Source organism: Eschrichtius robustus, chromosome 18 (assembly GCF_028021215.1).
Source record: "Eschrichtius robustus isolate mEscRob2 chromosome 18, mEscRob2.pri, whole genome shotgun sequence".
NCBI classification, from domain to species: domain Eukaryota; kingdom Metazoa; phylum Chordata; class Mammalia; order Artiodactyla; family Eschrichtiidae; genus Eschrichtius; species Eschrichtius robustus.
The window spans coordinates 25,233,945-25,255,067 of NC_090841.1; the positions used below are offsets into that span (position 1 = coordinate 25,233,945).

Consider the following 21,123-nt stretch of genomic DNA (forward strand, 5'->3'; position numbering starts at 1 on the left):
GACCTTTTTTAATAATATTAGTTACCTGCCTCTGTGAGGTCTTTATCAACCTTTCTATTTAACATATAGTGTCCACAATAAAATACAGTGCTCTAAATTTGTAGTACAACCAGCAAGTGCTTGCGATACATCTAGTAACACAATATAAGGCTCTATAATTGGGCTTCCCTGGTGGCACAGTGGTTAAGAATCTGCCTGCCAAAGCAGGAGACACGGGTTCGAGCCCTGGTCCGGGAAGATCCCACATGCCGAGGACCAACTAAGCCTGTATGCCACAACTACTGAGCCTGCGCTCTAGAGCCCGTGCGCCACGACTACTGAGCCCACGTGCTACAACTACTGAAGCCCGCACGCCTAGAGCCCGTGCTCCACAACAAGAGAAGCCACCAGAGTGAGAAGACTGTGCACCACAACGAAGAGTAGCCTCTGCTCGGTGCAACTAGAGAAAGCCCACGCACAGCAACAAAGACCCAATGCGGCCAAAAAAAAAAAAAAGACTCTATGATTGACTTGGAGGAGAAAAGACAACTGAACGTGTAAAAAACAACCACAGGAATACTATCTGAATCATACTCATTTACAACTCCACAATAAAGAGGCAGGATAGCAGAGTAGTCAAGAGTACAGATTGAGGCCATATAACCCAGATGGGTTCAGATTCTAGCTCTTTATATGTATTGGATGTTAACCTCTCTGTTTTCAGATTTCTCCCCTATAAAATGGGAAGCATAATAGAACCTACCTTATAGGACTGATATTAAAAAGTGAATGAGTGATCAGATATAAAGCAGTTATAAGAGGTACACAGTAGACTACATATTATCAAATAAAATAGGCAACTTATTTATCTAAGTGATTATATATTTACATATTTATCTAAATCCCTGTTTTGCGATGTGCATTCACAAACGATATAAAAAGAAAATAACTTTTCATTACTTCCATGTATCTAAACATTGAGTTATTAATGGATAAAAGTAAATTGACACTTCCTTAGGTTCAAAGGATGTGATATCTCTCGTAAGAGAGAAGATGAAGTGAATTATATTAACAGAGAGGAAGCTAAGAGGAAAACAGAATAAACAGAAAGTAAACATGAAAGAAACAAGTTCTTAAGAACATTTTCCCCTTCCATGAAAACACAGTCTGCTCATTTCGACTATACTATGAATGCATAATTTTCAGCACTTTATGTGCAGTAAGAGTGTTCTCTTTATTGGTTTGTTTTTATGTCTACTTTTAAAAATCTCGTCAGAAGAGTCATCATCTAATGTTGATCAACTTTCTGTCATGTCTACCGTGGCAAGTGACCCCTGAACTAAAATGACTCTGTTTCAGTGCTCATTTAGTTCTAAAAATAAGCGCTGCCACATGGCATCTGTTTCCATACAACTAAGCCAGCGTGGATATGAAGTAACCATGGGACTTCAAACACACTTGTAGATCACTCACTAACAATGCTAAGCGTGGTTAAATAAACAAAATAAATTACCTCTGTATTTCTTTCTAGTTCAAAAAAAAAAAAAAAAAAAGCTTTCTTTACAAACCTTCTAAGAAGTTTTACCAATGTCGATACAATTTCTTTAAAAATGATGACTCATTTATTTAAGGTTTAGCCCAAACTTCATTAAAATTTAAAGAACACAGTCATTTGAACAGTACACTTTGAAAGCCTAATGTATACCACATCATTGTGATGGCTTTCAAATCATTAAAAAGCTCTTCTTTAGCAAATAACATTTACCTAACAAGGAACAACTGTATTCCATTTGTTACAGAATGGTTGCTTTTCCCAACAGTACTTATTAATATTAGATAAAAGTGGAAATAAATCTTCACTACACCTCTGAGAAATAGGCAGCATGGAATGTTTTCTCAAGATAAAGTTCATCCATATTCTCTTTCAAAATTCCCAAACTTGGGGCTTCCCTGGTGGCGCAGTGGTTGAGAATCTGCCTGCCAATGCAGGGAACACGGGTTCGAGCCCTGGTCTGGGAAGATCCCACATGCCGCGGAGCAACTGGGCCCGTGAGCCACAACTACTGAGCCTGCGCGTCTGGAGCCTGTGCTCCGCAACAAGAGAGGCCGCGACAGTGAAGAGGCCCGCGCGCCGCGATGAAGAGTGGCCCCCACTTGCCACAACTAGAGAGAGCCCTCGCACAGAAACGAAGACCCAACACAGCCATAAATAAATAAATAAATAAATAAATTAAAAAAAAAAAAAAAAAATTCCCAAACTTTTAAAAGTTGGCAATACTGTCACTTGTGAAGGGAAGCAAGGGATAATAAGTGTGTGATATCAGTTGCCACCAACATGTATCAAACTGTACGTGGTCATCACTGTGCTAGGTATTTTGGTGCATTATCACATTTCATTTAATCCTCATAACCTATGAGGCAGATACCATTATTACCCTCAATTAAAGTTAAGGACACTGAGATTTATAGCAGTTAACTAATTTGTCTAGGGTCACCTAACTAGACACGGCCGAGACACGACCCAAACCCCGGCTGTTTGACTTCAGTCTTAAGCTATGCAATTGGAAAAATAAAAAAAAGCTGGGGACAGACATGCCATGATTAGTGAGAAAGAGACAAAGAGAGCAGTGGATGTGAGAAGAAAGAGAACAGAGGTAAAGACCATCCAGACGGAAAGAATACTGTGCAATAGGAAAGAGCCCTGGGTTAAACATCAGGAGATCTGCAATCCCTTCCCTGGGGGGCACCAGTATGACCAAAGGGAAATCAATTCTCTCTAGTTTAATATAAGAAGAGCACATTCACATACAGCACAGAGGTATGTTAAAGATAAAAAGGTTAAAGTGAAAATAAAACTCTAAAACACCATGCAAATATCAATAAAATAAAAAAGAAAACAATTAAAAATGGACAAAAAAATTAAGAATGTTTCACTGATTCCACAGTCATAGAAGATGTCATGGTAGAATTTAAACTACAAATAAATTAATTGTGAACATTAGCCTAAACACTCATAAAATGCCAATAAGGCTGTCTGGAACTGTTCTTTTCTGTTCCCCGATCACACCACTGACACCTACCTAACATCACAGAAAATGCATTCAGCGTTAGTAGGTTTTGTTGTTGTTGCCTACTGCAGAAGACACTTGTAAAACCAGATATTCAAACTTAGGTCAAAATTAGCCCAATGTAGGGTAATTAAAAAGTACATACGTATGTGCACGCGCGTGTGTGTGTATTTAATTTATCATATCTATTTATTTCGACATTGTGAGACCTGGAGCAGAGGAATCCAGCTATTCTGTGAAACCAACAGAAACTGTGAGATAATAAATAGGCATTGTTTTACGCCACTAAGTTTGTGGTAATCTGTTACGAAACAACAGAAAACTAATACAATACCTGAGGCAATTTAGACAACCCCAAAAACGAGACAATTATTAACTCCAGGGATGCGAGCATAGGCCTGTTTAAAAGTAATCATCGTGTAGGTAGGTCTTAACCATGTCTGCAGATCCTTCGACACCACCCTCAAGATGTCTGTGTCTCCTCCTCTGGAAGCTCAGTCAGTCTCAGTGCTTGCTCATAACCACAGAATGACTTCCCCAGCTAAGTCAGTTTCTGCCCTGCTCTCTAGAACACTCTCTGTAGAACCCATTTTACTAGTGTTTGACACTGGGGTTTTGGGTAAAGCACAGCTTTTCCACTTTCCATTTACTAATTATAGATTTTCCATTTACTATTGTCCCTTGTCAATATATCATCCTTAGGGACTTCAAGGCAAAGAGTAGTGGCTGTAATGAGGCAGAATTCAGCTGTCGCTGGATTCCCCAGCCGTAACACCACCAAACTACACCATTAACCTCTGACACGAACTGGCCAAAATAACACCACGAGTAGCAGTCACTGGAACCCAGGAAGATGGAACATTTAAATATTTAAAGATAGGGAGGATTGTCAATTACTGGTTGAAAACATACCTCTTATTCCATTTTATACCCTGGAAAGTTCTACCAAATTGATTTGCTATAAAACTCTAAGCAATCTGCCTAACATTTTAGTCTCGCATTTCTCGTCCAACAAACTTCAGAAACGACATTTGGTTGAGTGAAACGTTGGAAATTTCTTGAAAATATTTCAACGAAAAAGTCTTCTCATGCCCAAAATGAACTTTCATCTTATTAATTAAAATCAACAAATACTTATGGATAAGGTACTATGAGATAAAAATGTATGACAGTGTCCCTATCCTCAAGGAGGTTATAAGAAACATAAGTACTTAGCTAAACACAAGGCGGAATACAGTAAGTTCTATGAGAAGGTACAAAAGGAGAGACTGCATGCAGCTGGAGGTCCAAGAAAGAGCTGTACGAAGGATCTGAATAACCTCTCCCAAATCTTAAATTTCGGAACCCTCACTCAGACTAAACTCTAGATCCTTGTCGGGGAGAACCCCTTATCCACAACCCCACCTCGAGTCTCCACAGAGGGGAGAAAACTATTGCTCACCTCCCAGGGAAGACAAGTGGCTAATCTGATAGGTTAATCGCCCTACCCGACCTTCACCTGGGAGGAAGGAAGAATAAGCAACATTTTGCCCTTCAGCCTCCAACAACTTATCAGAAGCTCTGTATTTAGTGGTTATTGGATCCTGTTCAGCCATTAATAAAGTCATCCCGTATTCCTTATGCTCCATTCTCAGAAACTGAGAACTCAGAGGGGGAAGATGGATCAGTTACTGATCCCTCAAACATCCAACAATCCCTTTTTTTTTAAATTTTTTTTTTTTTTATTCTATTTTTGGCTGTGTTGGGTCCTCGCTTCTGCGTGAGGGCTCCCTCCAGTTGCGGCAAGCGGGGGCCACTCTTCATCGCGGTGCGCGGGCCTCTCACTATCGCGGCCTCTCCTATTGCAGAGCACAGGCTCCAGACGTGCAGGCTCAGTAGTTGTGGCCCACGGGCCCAGCTGCTCCTCAGCATGTGGGATCTTCCCAGACCAGGGCTCGAACCCGTGTCCCCTGCATTGGCAGGCAGATTCTCAACCACTGCGCCACCAGGGAAGCCCCAACAATCTCTTTTTATCTTTCTGTCCAGTATGCCCTATAAATCATCAATCCTGGGCCAATTTAGTTGTTTTTCTTTACTCCTACCTTTAAGAAAATGCTATAGGCCCAGGAATTAAGAACATTACTTAACTTATCTCCAATCTCTGGTGGACACTATTTACTACCTAGTAATCTTCTACTGGTCCCTGTTCAGTTTCGATTCTTATTTTCTATAGAAGCTCCTCCAAACCCTCCTAAAGTCTTATTCATAGCATATGACCTAATCTTCAATTTTACTGAGAAAACAGTAGTGTTTGGGTTTGAAATATATGAACTTCCTGCCCACACCTACTTCCATAAACTTTCTGTCTCCTATTCAAGGCTAATCTCTTAACCTGTGCTCTGCGTCCCACCCCCTGCAGTTTACTCAGCAATCATGCTCCAACGATTATTCGCTTTCTCTCCTGCAGCTTCAGCTTTTGATTCTAACAACTCTTTCCTCTCTTCATATAGACACACTCAAAACTCATTTTAAAAACAAAGCAAAAGATCCACAACAACAACAGAACCAGAACTGCCTCTTCAGGCCTGAACATTCTTGTTGCTGTATGTTTGCTCCTTCTTTTAACCGCCAAGCTTGTAGGACAAGGAGTCCTTGCTGGCTCTCTCTGCCTTTCCACTTAGCATTTGCCATGCATTTGCTACTGCATGCCACCCTCCACTGCAACTACTCACATCAATGTGACCAAATGACCTCCTGATTCACAAATTCAACAGACACTTTTCCTTTCTTCTTTGACTTGACCTCTCTACAGCATTTGATGTTTAACAACTTCCGTCTTGAAACTCCCTTCCACTGGCTTTTTATAAATCATTGCCTCCTGATGTTCCTTCTATACTTCAGAATGCTCTCTCTCAGTCTTTATTGGTCAAACCTTACATTTTAACTTTTTCCCAGGATTCTATTCTTGGCTGTCCTCTCTCTTCTCAAACTCAACTGTCCCTGGGGAGGGGGAGGGGGAGGAATATTCACAGCATGAATTATCTCACATGCCCATAAATCAATAAGACTAAATCTGAACTCATTTGCTTCTTCTCCATCCCCCACCCTTACCAGTGCTTACCTCCATCATGGCACTGCTCTGTATTTGTTTATCTGTCTGTCCTCCCTGCCCTGGCATGCCTAGGGGATGAACACAACACACTGCTGTCCATAGTGGAAGCTTCCTAGGGCAGGGGCTAGGAGCGTGGAAGGGGTCAGCAACCCAGCAAGAACAATGCACCTGAGAGGACCTAAGGAAAATGTAGCCATAAAAGTATCCCAGGGACCTCCCTAGTGGCGCAGTGGATAAGACTCCATGCTCCCAAAGCAGGGGGCCTGGGTTCGATCCCTGGTCAGGGAACTAGATCCCACATGCATGCTGCAACTAAGAGTTCACATTGCCACAACTAAGGAGCCTGCGTGCTGCAACTAAGGAGCTGGCGAGATGCAACTAAGGAGCCCACCTGCTGCAACGAAGACCTGGTGCAACCAAATAAATAAATAAATATTTAAATATTTTTTTAAGAAAAGGAATCCCAGATGAACTTCACTGAACTACACCATGAATATCTTGAGGGAAGTGATATATATATATATATATATATTTTTTTTTTTTCATCTCTGAATCCCTTGTGTTTATTAGCACGAGTGCCTAGCACATGGTGGGTCCTCAATTCATATTTAATTCATATTTTTGTAATCAAAGGAGTAGAAGAAGTATGGGATACCTGAGATAAGCTTTGAAGAACTGGTAGAATTTCAACAGCTGTTGATGGAGGAGGGATCATTTAAGTCAGAGGGAATAGAAAAAGCATTAGGTTCAGACAGAACTGCTGGACTGGTGGGATGTCTAAGGACAAATAGTTATCAGTATGCTGGAATGCTGAGGAAGGATTTTACAGGACTTTACGGCGGAGTTACAGATGCAAGCTGACAGGCGATGGCGAGCCAGTGAGGTCTTCTAAGCAATGTGATTTGCAATTGGAAAAAAATTAACTGGAACAGAGGACACTTCTTTAAATAGCTGCCAAATGAATTACCTAAGTGAGAAGAAACAAAGGCCTGAACTACAGCAACTAGAGTAACTGTAGATGGAAAGGAGAAAATATTATTTTTAAGATTGAAGGTAAAGAACCGAACTTTTTGAATATTTAAGAACAGTGGAATTAGTTGAACGTTAAAGGGAGGTGAAAATTTTAAGGCACTAAAATTAGAAGGTCTAAAAAGAAAACTATATAAATACTTTAAAAAAATACATTTAATACATTGGTTTATTGACCCAAACAATCATGACACGTTGGGTGTTAGCGTCTACAATGTACTTATCAAGTTTACTGTTCTTGGTGAGAACTCCAACACGTGTGACACACAGCTGGCAATTGAAGAGGGCGTTCAGTACAAGCTCACGAAAGATCATTCTATAACTTTTGAGGGGGGAGTTACCAGAGTATAACCATACCGTGAAGCTGTTGTTAGCATTTTTTGTGCTTGCTTCAGCTACACTGGCATCTGAGAGGTCAACTTCATCAAATATCAGAGACTGTTAATGAAAAAGAATACAAACATGTCAAGTGCAAACCTAACTGAATGCTCCTCAGTATTTTTTTTTTTTTTTTACCGTCACATCATGACCATGAAGCTATGTCAGGAATTAGAAATAAAAAACGAAGAAAAACTGAAATTACTGACGCTTGGTGAGTAAAACCATAAAGTTCAACGAACACATAAATTCCAAACTGTAAGGGACTTTAAAGAACTCCCCTGGCATATTGTTTCATTGAAAAATGCTCTGTGCTCTCCAGAAGCATCGTTTATGGGAAACCTACTACGCAGTGTATGACATACACACATACTCACACACTCCCCACAATGAGAAGAACTAGTCCTGGTTCAGATCACGAACAGTTACTGAACTTTTTGAACGTGACCTTCCTCATCTGTAAATGTGTTCAAATGAGATGGTGCATGTGCTCTGCAAATATAAGATGACATTTCTTTTATACTCTTAAAAGAAGTTTTATTTATTTCTTTTCTTTTTTTTTTTTTTTTTGGCCAGGCTCCAACATTTATTTTTTTTGTATGCTTAAAAGTGGTTTTAATCAAAAAAGTTTCAGTGGTAAAAACACCATAGAAATAAAATCTTTAAAATGGAACAACTGAGAAATTAGGAAATTCTAGTAAATAAATGTATCCTTCCCACTTTGAGTCAGTTGGTCCTTGTTCACAGTCATCCAATGTTCTTCCAGTGAGGCAGGTATAACACCACTCCTGTAGAACTGCTAGAAAAAGAGGCTCCCTTATCTAATAACTTTTACCACCCCCCAAGATCTCCAGGGGGGTCATGCAACTCTACTTCAACCCAACCAATCTGACCGTAAGACTTGTTCCCTGACTGCAAGGAATTTATAATCTAGCACGGGAGCTGAAATAGACACAGCTAGTTTTAAGTAAGGGAGACTATTAAAAGTGGAAGAGCAGATACTACAAAATGCTATGGAAGGTCACAGCAGAAAACAAATGCTTTCGCTTGTGAATAACGGAATGAAGACAGTTTTAGGGGGACCTTATAGAAAATAAGGAATTTCTTTAAGTGGAGATAGAGGAAAAATCATCCTGGGGATGGAAAACATGGAGTGAGGCTGTAGGCTATCGAGTGGTCAGTGTTGTCTGGAGATAAATGTGAGAAGTCAGAATGGAGCCAGATCAGGGACAACCGTGAACATAATGACTTCTAAAATAAGATTATTCTATTTTGTTATTACTTCCACAGCTGCATAAACTAAGAACTATGTTTGTTGGTTTATTCATTTAGTTTTTACCTCCTGGTGTATAACTCTACTAATTATATCACAAACACGTGTTTTTTAATATAGAAATGATTGATTATCCTACTGGCACAGTAACAATAACTCTTACTATTTTTAAATCGAGGTATAGTTGACATACAATATTATCTTAGTTTCACGTATACAACATAGTAATTTGACAATCAAATACCTCATCAAATGATCACCATAAGTCTAGTAACCATTTGTCATCATACAAAATTATTACAATATTATTAATTATATTCCATATACTGTATATTAAATCCCCATGACATTTATTTTTATAACTGGAAGTTTGGATCTCTTAATCCTCTTCACCTATTTCACCCAACCCCACATAACCCTCCCTTCTGGCAACCACCCATTTGTTCTCTGTATCTGTAAGTCTCTTTCTGTTGTGATTTGTTTGTTCATTTGTTTTGTTTTCTAGATTCCACGTGTAAGTGAGATTGTACGGTATTTGCCTTTCTCTGTCTGACTTATTTCACTCAGCATAATACCTTCTATGTTCATCCATGTTGTTGCAAATGGCAAGATTTCATTCTTTAACCTTTAACCTAAAAGGTTTTTTAACCTTCATACTCGCTAATATTTCATTATATTCATTACTAATAATTGGTCTGTTCAGATTTTCTGTTTCTTCCTGATCCAGTCTTGGAAGATTGTATGTTTTGAGAAATTTATCCAGTTCTCCCAGGTTGTCCAATTTGTTGGTATATAATTTTCATAGTAATAACCTCTTAATGATCCTTCGTATTTCTGTGATGTCAGTTGTTAACTTCTCTTTCATTTCCGATTGTCTTTATTTGGCTCTTTTTTTCTTGATGACTTTGGATAAAGGTTTATCAATTTCATTTATCTTTTCAAAGAACCTGCTCTTAGGTTTTTGTGGGGTTTTTTAGTCTCTGTTTCATTTAATTCCACTCGTAACTTTACTATTTCCTTCCTTCTACTAACTCTGGACTTGTTTATTCTTCTTTTTCTCATTCCTCTAGGTGTCAGATTAGATTGTTTATTTGAGATTTTTCTTGTTTCCTGAGGTAGGCCTGTATTACTATCAAATTCCCCCTTAGAACTGCCTTTGCTGAGTCCCAAAGATTTTGGAACACTGTGTTTCCATTTTAATTTGTTTGAAGGTATTTCTTGATATCCTCTTTGATTTCTTCAATGACCCATTGGTTGTTACTGAGTTTGTTGTTTAGACTCCATGTGTTTGAGTTTTATTGCCGTTTTTCTTGTGGTTGATTTCTAGTCTCATACTGTTGTGGTCAGAAAAGATGCTTGATGTGATTTCAGTATTTTAAAATTTATTGAGATTTGTCGCCTAATAAAAGATCTGTCCTGGAGTGTTCCATGTGCACTTGTAGGCACCATATATATGGGTCTTGTTTTTTGTATCTATTCAGCCACGCTGTGTCTTTTGATTGGTGCATTTAGTCCATTTACATTTAAAGTAATTATTGATAACTATGTACTTATCGCCATTTTTGTGAATTGTTTTCTGGTTATCTTTGTTGTTCCTCTCTGTTCCCTTCTTCTTCTCTTGCTCTCTCCCCTTGTGATCTGATGATTTTCTTTAGTATTGTTGTTTATATTCCTTTCTCTTTATTGTTTGTATATCTGTTATCAGTTTTTGGTTTGTGGTTACCATGAGGTTCTTATACAACAACCTCTGTATATAGCAGTCTATTTTATGTTGATAGTTGCTTAAGTTTGAGCATGTTCTAAAAGCACTACATTTTTACTCCATCCACCATTTTATGTTTTTGATGTTATCTTACTTTGTGTATTCCTTAACTAATTATTGTAGATATATATGGTTTCACTAGTGTTGTTTTTTAACCTTCATACTAGCTATATAGGTGGTTGATCCACTATCTTTACTATATTTTTGCCTTTACTGATGAGATATTGTCTTTCATAATTTTCATATTTCTAGATATAATTTTTTCTTTTCTGTTTAAATTTCTTTAACATTTCTTGTAAGACTGGCTTAGTGGTGATGAACTATAAAGTAGACAAGCTATTGCTTGTCTGGGAAACTATCTCTCTCTCAATTCTGAATGATGATCTTGCTGGATAGAATATTCTTGGTTATAAGTTTTCTCCTTTCAGTACTTTGAATATATTGTGCCACTCCCTTCTGTAAAGTTTTTGCTGAAAAGTCAGCTGACAGTCTTATGGGGACTCTCAGGTATGTAACTAGTTGTTTTTCTCTTGCTGCTTTTAAGATTTTCTCTTTAGCTTAACATTTTGGCATTTAAATTATAATGTGTCTTGGTGTGGGTCCCTTTGGGTTCACTCTTTTTGGGTCTCTCTGTACTTCCTGGGCCTGGATGTCTGTATCCTTCACCAAGTTAGGAAAGTTTTCAGCCATATTTCTTCAAACAGGTTTTCTGTCCTTTTCACTCTCTCTTCCCCTTCTGGGACCCTTATAATGTGAATGTTGGTATACTTGATGTTGCCCAAAGGGCCCTTAAACTATCCATTTTTTGGTTTCTTTTTTCTTTTTACTGTTCTGATTGGGTGATTTCCACTACCTTATCTTCTAGACCACTGGTCCTCTCTTCTGCATCATCTAATCTGCTGTTGGCTTCCTCTGGTGTATTTTTCATTTCCATTATTATTTTCTATCTCTTTGTTGAAATTCTCACACTTCTATTCTTCTTCTGAGTTCAGTGAGTATCTTTATGACCATTACTTTGAACACCTTATCTGGAAGTTTGCTTATCTCCATTTCATTCAATCTATTTCTGAGGGTTTGTCTAGTTCTTTCATTTGGAACATATTCCTTTGTTTCTTCATTTTGCCTAACTTTCTGTGTTTGTTTCTACATGTTGCATAGATCAGCTACGTCCCCTGGTCTTGAGAGAGTGGCTTTATGTAGAAGGTATCCTGTGGGGCCCAGTAGCATGGTCTCCCTTGGTTACCAGGGCCAGATGCTCCAGGAGTGTCCCCTTTGTGGGCTGCATGTGTCCTCCTGTTGTGGCTCAGCTGCACTTGCTGAGGGGGTGCTTGTATGCAAGGCTGGACCCCAGTGTGGCTGGCTGCAAGGACCAGTTGCAACTGTTGTGGGTGCTCTGGTGTGTGGGGCTGACCCCTGGGGCAGGAGCCACTTTGGGGGGACACTAGTGTTGGTCAAAGGTGTCCCCCACGTCTAACAGGGCAGGGGGCTGTTATGGTGGGGCTCCAGTGCCAGCTGAGGGTACCCACCTTAATGTTTATTTTTGAAGGAACAGTAAAATATCCACATTAAATGGAAGCTCATCATTACAATTTTTTTCTTCCAAAGCTCATCATTCTTATTTCATTCAATTGCTATATAAAAATTATTTAAGCCTTTATTTTATTTCACTATGATTTTTATTTCTAAATGCTAGCATAATTGAGTGATTGTTTTGTACCAGACATTATGTAAGCACTTCATGTACGTAATTTCATTTAAGCCTCCTCTCAACAACATGCTGTCCACAGCCACTCCACTGGAATGTGCTAGAATCGGGATACGAACTCTTGTCTGAAACCAGAGTATGAACTCTTAGTAACTACAGCAATTCTCTCTCTCATTTTCAGGAAAAGATTTATGGGGTAAAAAGTAGCAAGAAAGGGGGGAACCCAAATACAGAGTTTATTATATCTATCTAATAAGGTTACATTTAACTGTTCATTTTACTTGGAAGGAAAAAAGAAAGAAAGCAAACCACACTAGGACCTTCCTATAAGATTGTCCTTAGGGGAAATGGCATGAAACTGACTCAAATAGACCCCCTTGGGATTTGGTCCAAGATGAATCACATTTATATGGAATTTATATCAGAGCAGTAATGCTAGTGAGCCCCAAGACAAAAACAGTTTATAGAACCAAAATTTCAATTCCATCTACGGCCTTCGAGTGCTTGCAACTAGTATTCTCTCAAATTACCTTTGAGTCCTTTGCATAATAAAGTGTACGACCTCGAAGTTTGAAGTATCGCTTTTTCCATCTTTGGAAAGAACTTGTTTGCTTCAACAGTTGTCCCTCTTTAATACTGGTCTAGGGAGAAGCAGAAACACAACAACATGATTAAAATGAAATTCAAAACCAAATAAATTTCAAAATTAATGACACACTATCATTAACATTTTGAATATTATTTCTCATGCTTTGCAAATTACGTGAGAGAATATTTTATTCTCCCCATTCAACAAGGGAACACATGTGCAAAGCCCCAAAGAGCAAAGGTGAATTCAACATGGTGACTCAAAGCAGTCATAAATACTATGGAAGACACATGCACAAAACTAATACTTTTCAATACAGTGTGATGAGTACATGTACATATATAAGTACATATATACTTGTATATAGTAAAATGGTGGAAGGGTGGAGGTGCAGTATAATGTAATGGTTAAGAAGGCATGGGCTCTGGAGCCAGAAATCTTGTGATCAACTCCTGGTGCCACCACTTAGTAGCTGGATGATCTTAGGCAAGTCAATAAACTTCATGGCTTTATTTATTCATCTATAAAATGGGGAAGACAACAGGACATACCTTATAGGGTTGTTGTTGTGAAGAATAAATTTTAAAAACACGTAAAGGTATTTACTGCATGGCACATAGTAAGTGCTCATTAAATGTCAGTTATCATCAGCTATGTGTTATTGTAACAAACACATACTCAAAGCATGGTGCATGGCGGCCCAAAGGAGGAAGCTCTGCCTCAGAGGGAGTCAGTGATGTTGTCCTCCCAGAGGAGAGCCTTAGGTGGGTCTTGAAGGAGTTTATCAGAATGATGAGTGGGAGAAGGGTATTTTACGTGTGTGCAGAAGTAGAAAGGTATAAAACAGCACAGATATTTGGGGAATCTTCAGAGTTTCTGGTTATAAACACAGGGTAGAGCTTGCAACGGGGAGCAGCAAGAGATGTGGTTGGAAGAGGTGGGCAGGGGCTCTGGGATTCTGGGCTAGACCCTGTGCTAAGTGCTTTATGTATACAAGTTCATTTTATTGCCACCAACAACATCCTTGGAACCCCTCTGACTTCATCTAGTATCTCTCCTTCACTTGGTCACCTCCATTCACAATGATGCTTTGCTTTTAAGTGGGCGTGCATGCACGTCCCTTAGAACTGGACACTACCTATTCTCTCCTCCTGGAATGCTCTTCCCTCAAATATCCATCTGATCAACTCCTTCACCTCCTTCAAGTCTCTCACCTTCTTGATGAGACCCACCTCACTGACCTCCTATTGCACATGCTCTCCATATTTTCCTCCATCCTGATCTTATTTACTTCCCCATACAAAGTACTTTCCATCTTCTAATGTATAATGTAATTTACTTATTTATTATATTTATTGTGCTACCCCTATAAGAATATAAGTTCCCTGAGTTTATTATATCTAATAAAGTTAAATTTAATGTTTCATTTTAACTGGAAGGAAAAAAAAAGGAAGAAGGAAGGACACTTTATTTATAGCAAACTAAACTTACAGCCTTCCTATGAGACTGTCCTTAGGAAATATGTCACGGGATTGACTCAAATAGATCCCCTTGGGATGGGGGTCCAAGATGGATCACATCTATCCTGAATTCACAGAAGAGCAGTAACGCTACAGTGAATCTCCAGGGCAAAAACAGCTTACAGAACCAACATTTTATATCCATCCCACTGGACTGCACACTGATGTGTCTCAAATACCTAGAACATTATTTGGCACATATGATATGGAGATCCATATGAATGAATAGAAGATGCTGAGATTAAACCCATGTTTGTTTGAACTCCAGAGTTTATTTCCAACTTTTACACTATACTGTCTTTTATTATCAACAAGACATAAAATATTGAGAAAAGTTTGTTGTCTCTAATACGGTAGTTAGGTCATACTAATGTTTACTTTCAATTTCATTAAAAGATTCCCTCTAGAGCCTGCTCTCAGATGGTCCTCCAGGAATTGTGAGAGCATTAAAATTTAATGATAACAAAATACTTTTGAAACTTCAGTACCAAAGAGCCCGACTTAGAATCAGACAGACAGACTTCAAGCCAGGCTCCACTACACTCTAACAGTACAAATCTGCGTAAGTTACTTCAGCTCTCTGAGCCCAGTTTCCTCCCCTAAAATATGGGAATAATAATGCCAACTTCACAAGCTTGTTGCATCTAATTTAATTATAAGATAGTGCCTGGAGAGCACTTAGCACACTATCTGGGTTACAGAAAATATTTAATAAATGGCAGAAAGTGTTATTATGATATTGTTACGCTGTTAAGTTCACGGAGTATTTGCCAGGCACCAAATTATAAGAGCTTCTTGGAAGAAGTGAATAAGTGTTTGCAGGCCTCCGTGAGAGCAAATAACAGCTGGGGCAGAAGGAGAGTGTCAAGAGATGAGGTTAAGGGAGACAACAGCCAGGAGATGTTGGCCACAAAGGGGAGCTTGCTTTTTATTCTAAGTGCAAAAAGCTAGTGAACTGTCTGAAGCCAGACAGTGAGAATGGGGAAATGGGTGAGAAAGAGTGGGGGACCAATTAGGAGGCTGCTGCAGGAGTCCCAGGGAGAGACCAGGGAGGATGGAACTAAGGTTGTAGCATCACTGAGACCGACAGAAGTAGAGGAATTTGAGACGTTATTTTGGAGGCAGCATCTACCGGCCTCTCTGATAGACATGAAGGGCAAGAGAGGGAAAAGAACCAAGGGAAAGTGTAAGCATTTGCCTTGGGCAACTAGATGCAAAAGATTGCAAGAGAAAAGGGTATTAATAAGGAAGAGTTAAGTGGCGAGCTGCCCTGCTGCAGCATCTAAAGTTACCCAGGGTAGAAAGTCTATATTCTTAAACTTGATCACAAAGTCTTGAAATGCTATAAAAATATAACTCATCCAGAGAACAAATCTTTTGGCAATTCAAATTATAAAAGTGGGTGTTTTAAGATTTTTGTAAAGTTCTGTTGAAGGCAACGAGGAAGAAAAGTTAGTGTTTAGTCTATTTATGTTCTATCAGGCTGTTTCTAAAAAGCATAAATAATCTAATATTTCTTCTCCACATGGTTACTAGAGTAATTTTCTAAAATGAAAACCTGATTACATTATGCCACTGCTTAAATCCTTCCTTAGTTCTCGCTATCTTTTTTTTTTTTCATCGATGTATAGTTGATTTACAATGCTGCGTTAGTTTCAGGTATACAGCAAAGTGATTCAGTTATACACACGCACACACACACACACACACACACACACACACACATATTCTTTTTCAGGTTCTTTTCCTTTAAAGGTTATTACAAAATATTGAGTATACTTCCCTGTGCTTGTCTGTTTTGTACGTAGAGGTATGTATATTTTAATTCCACACTCCTAATTTATCCTATCCTCCTCTTTCCTCTTTGGTAACCATAAGTTTGCTTTCTAGGTCTGTGGTTCCTTTTCTGTCTTGTAAATGAATTCATTTGTATCTTTTTTTTTTTTGCCTGCAGCATAAAGTCCAAACTTCTATATGTATCAGAGAAGACCCCTGCACGATGCTGTCCAGCCTCCTCGCTTGCCCCTCCGGCCAGAGGCTCCTCTCTCTGCCCTAAATGCCCCCTCCTCAATCGCCTGTCTTGAAAGCACCCAATCATTTCAATTCTGATCTAGTGCCACCACCTCTGGAAGACTTCCCCACCCCCTAGGAAGAGGTGAACACTCCCACCTTTGTCCCTCGAATGTGTCCTTCTCCTGCCTGTGTAACAGCACCTACGACAACTGAATGGCATGTTTGTGTTCCCACCAGGCTGTGACCTTCATAGAGCGAAGACCATGTCCTACGTATTTTAATAACATCACCAATTAACACGTTAGCTGACACTTTAAGGCCCCCATAAATGTTAAACCAAACAACTTTTAAAGTGTAAAATGGTATATAACTTTGTCTTTTAAAACGAAGATAGTATTAGGAAAGAAAACAGGAAAGAATGGCTATAAATGATTTTATGGTTTCCAGCATTCAGCAGGTCTGCTTCTTTTCACTGCATATAAAAAACAGCAAATACAATGCAAAAAAGTATATATGGACCCCGAGGTGCACTCCCTGGGTGAGGGTTTGGGGAGACATAGTCAGAGGAACAGGCAAATGTCGATCTATCCTGATTTTATGGCTATTGATAATTTAAAGATGCTCCTTACATAGTCACTTTCAAGGCAAATAATTTATCTGTGTTTTACTATATAGCTTTATGTTCTTTAAATCTTGCACAAGTTATTTGCAGTGCGTGAGGCTGAGGAGAATACATGCATTTACAAACTTCTCTATGTTTTAATATACAGTCAATTTTAAATTCTTGAAGAAAGAAAAGAAAGAAAAAGACATCTGAAGCTAGCTTGCTTTCCTCTAGAGATGTGATTAAAAAGACTTAACTAGGAGGCAGTTTTTCACATGAAAGTTAATCCTTAAAATAAACGTCTGTTTATATATGGCAAGTTAAACAAACACTTCTCATAAAAGAAGGAGCACAACAAAAATGATTAATTTGTAACAGCTCCTGCAAATATAATCATATAGGCAAAGCGTGGTTCAGAGAAAAATACTGTGGTTTGAAAAAATCTCAAAATAATGAGTAAACTAAAGGAAGAAACAAGGAATCTTTCTTTAAAATCGAAATGTTTATTATATTCAATATTAATGTTCCACTAGAATAACAAATTGAATTTAGTAACAGACATAAGAATTAGCTATGATCAGTTATTATGAACAATCTATGAAAAATAAGCATTAGATATTAATTTTATTTTGTTCACAATTTCCAGGATAAGGGATAAGCTCTCCCCTCCCTCAAAATAAGGCTTAGAAACATTTGCATTTAATGGCCATTTCATCATATAATCTGGCAGATATTAGTTTAGTACAATCTGACCTTGATGAAAAATCAGTGAAGTCATATAGCCCCTAACCGTAATCCAATAACCCAGTTTCCAAATATTAAAAACAAAAAGTTAAATGAATTTGGCTTTGAAAAAAAAATTGTTTCAATAAAATAAGCTTTAAAAGTTTTAAGGTCTCTTTTCTATCTGGCTTTCTGAGACTGTTTGCAGTCCAATGTCTTAAAGCTGTGCAATTTGCTCATTTCGCGCCCCCTGCTAAAAGCAAACAAAAGTAATTTCTCTTTTAAGTTATACACACATGAGCGCTCTAGGATTTCACCTAACATTTCAGAAACACCTCTGTGTCACAAGTTGAAGTTGCTTTGATGGCATACTACTTCAGTGTCCTGAGGAGAGTGCAACCTTACAAACAGCCATTCAATGAGCCATTCTGTAAAGCTAAAAATCTTTGAAAACATCAGTTACTGCCTGATTTATCTGATAAACATACATTTTCATATGTTGGCTTTTGGGGGGATATCCAATAGGTGTGGTGAAGAGCCTGATGTGGAGAACTGGAAATGTCAGTAATGACTCATCTTTTACAGATGCCTTCAAGAATTCCAGGAGAATCTCGAGCTTCTCCTAGTCTTGCCCCAGCACGACCCCTTAATTTCTCTTCTAGGGAATGGGAATGGAATTTGTTGTGATGGGAGATGTGGGTTGTTATGGACTAAATGTTTGGGGGCAATCTTAACCCCCAATTTGATGGTACTAGGCGGTAGGGCCTTTGGGAGGGGATTGTGTCAGGAGGGTGGGGCCCACATGAATGGAATTAATGCCCTTATATGTGAGACCCCAGAGCACTCTCCTGCCCCTTCCACCATGTGAGAACACAGCTAGAAGACGGCTATCTCTACCAGTACATTGATCTTAGACTTCCCAGACTCCAGAACTGTGAGAAATAAATATTTATTGTTTAAGCCAACCAGTCTTTGGCATTTTTGTTACAGCGGCCTGAACAGACTAAGACATGGGTCAAGAGAATTTTCACCACTCTATACTTTGTATGTAATCACTTCTTTCCTATCTCTTTTAATTCTCTATCTACTCCACCCTCCCAAACAGAGAATTAGTCTTTGTCTTATACCTTTCTTTGCCGTATCCATTTTGTTATATAAGGTCTAGGAAAGCTGTCTATGTACAGGGTACCTGTACAGAACCTATAACATCATGAGTCTAGACTTCCTTGAATGGTAAGCGTCTTTAGTTTTACAGACTTTAATTTCTAAAGTGGAAATATCCTTATATGCTGTGTATCTTTATGTGCTGTTGTGACATGTGAAACAATGGATATGAAAGGATACATAATTTTTTAAAAAGCTGGTATGACAAGATACCATCATCATTAACATTAGTCCCCGTGATAAGCATTATTTATTACAGAACAGATCTTATCTTTCAATCCATCCCTTTCCACTCCTCCCGCCTTTGCCTTAGTTCAAGCTCCTCTCACTCCGTTGAACTCAACAGTACCCTACATGTTCTCCATGCGATCAGTTTTTCCCACCACTAGTCCATTGTTCCCACCATGGACAGAATTATCCATAAGAAATATTTTTGATCCCGCCAAACTCTGGTTTAATATGTTCAGTGCTTTCCTATCACCCACAGTGTAATAATCCCAGACTTGTGAGCTGGGCACACACTCTTCCTTCCATAAATGACCCACTTTCTGTAACAGCTTCATCTTCAGCATTCCTCCTAAATTCCTCTAACAGGAGAGGAAAAGAGAAGTACCTGCGAATCCCCAAATCCTCCATGCTTCCCTACGTCCAAGCTTTTACACGAGCTCTTCCTTCTACTCATAATAGTTTCCTCTGCTTCTTCTTAGAAATCTCCCACCCCATCCTGTCATCCTCCAAGGCTCAGGTGGCCATCATATCCTGGGTGCATCCACAGCACTATGCCCACACATAACTTATAGCGTTAATCATGTAGAATAGGAATTTTTAAAAATTCATTTCTCTCTCTCTCCTGTATCTTATTTATCTTTCCATCCTACACATATAACCACAGACTTGATACTAAGAAAATAATGACTATATGTTAATAAATTTATTCAATAATTAGGAAACAAAAAGTAAGAAATTAAGAGGCTTAAAACATTTTTTTCTGATAAGAACTTGAGGAATTAAGTGGAGAAAAATATTTCAATTTTTCTCTCTCTAGCAAGTCAACATACTGTCAGAAAGCACAAAGGAAATAGACCTGACTCCCCAAAAAAGCCCTGGACTGAGTTCCATTTCTGGCTCCATTTACTAGATTTGTGCTGCAAATGAGCAATAACATTTATGAGCCTAAGTTTCCCTACCTGTAAGGTGAAGATCACTGTCACCTGCCTTGTATTCTTCAGAGTTGTTAGGACAAAACAAAATGAAGTGTAAATATCTTTCATAAATTCCCAAATGCTGTATAAAGTGTCATTAATAAGCAAGGTACTATTTTAACAGGTCGTACTTTTGGGAAAAGGTGTTTTTAGTGGGACTGACACAGTTCAATAAAGAGATGCCATTTCTGAACAAGAGCCCAATGCTTATATTTAGAGAAATTATCCCACAAAGATCAGCTTTAATTACATAAAGTATACAGTTCCAAAATGTATAGTTTTCTAAACATTTACAGAAGAAAAATCAATCATGAAATGGTATTTAATAATGGAGCAGAGTTTAAAACTGCTATATAGGGCTTCCCTGGTGGCGCAGTGGTTGAGAGTCTGCCTGCTAATGCGGGGGACACGGGTTCGAGCCCTAGTCTGGAAAGATCCCACATGCCGCGGAGCAGCTGGGCCCGTGAGCCACAATTACTGAGCCTGCGCGTCTGGAGCCTGTGCTCCGCAACAAGAGAGGCCACGATGGTGAGAGGCCCACGCACCGCGATGAAGAGTGGCCCCTGCTTGCCACAACTAGAGAAAGCCCTCGCACAGAAACGAAGACCCAACGCAGCCAAAAATAAATAAATAAATAAAATTAAAAAACAACAACAACAAAAAAAACTGCTATATAGTGTTAGTATTTTACTTTTTAGAACATCAGTCTTATTTACCAGTAAGAATTAGAAAATGATGACAATTGCTGTCGGATAACTCCACTTGGATGCCACTTGCTCTTCAAAATTCAATTAGCCTCAAACTGACCTCCCTGTTAGATTAGAGTAGGGCCAGGCCCACCTTATTCACCGCTGTAGCCCCAGCACTTACCATAGTTCCTAGCACAGAGAATAGCTCTTAATTGCACAAAAGAATAAATGAAGTGAAGACTAATATTCAAATAAGGCAGTTGAATGTCATTTAGAGGAAACGTGAACTGTACACTATCTTAAGAGCTTTTAAGGGAGAGCCTGGGCAGGAAAT

The 21,123-nt window shown here is 38.8% G+C and overlaps 1 protein-coding gene across 7 annotated transcripts in view; it reads right to left on the reverse strand.

The window, feature by feature from the left end:
- Positions 1–21,123, reverse strand: part of DGKH (diacylglycerol kinase eta) — a 184,609-nt gene that overhangs the window by 102,621 nt on the left and 60,865 nt on the right. For all 7 annotated transcript variants that reach the window (XM_068526471.1, XM_068526468.1, XM_068526469.1 and 4 more), the window contains exons 3-4: positions 12,816–12,926; positions 7,525–7,605 (exon numbers count right to left, since the gene is read on the reverse strand). In XM_068526471.1, the coding sequence (XP_068382572.1) occupies positions 7,525–7,605; positions 12,816–12,926 (192 nt within the window). The remainder of the gene's footprint in view (positions 1–7,524; positions 7,606–12,815; positions 12,927–21,123) is intronic.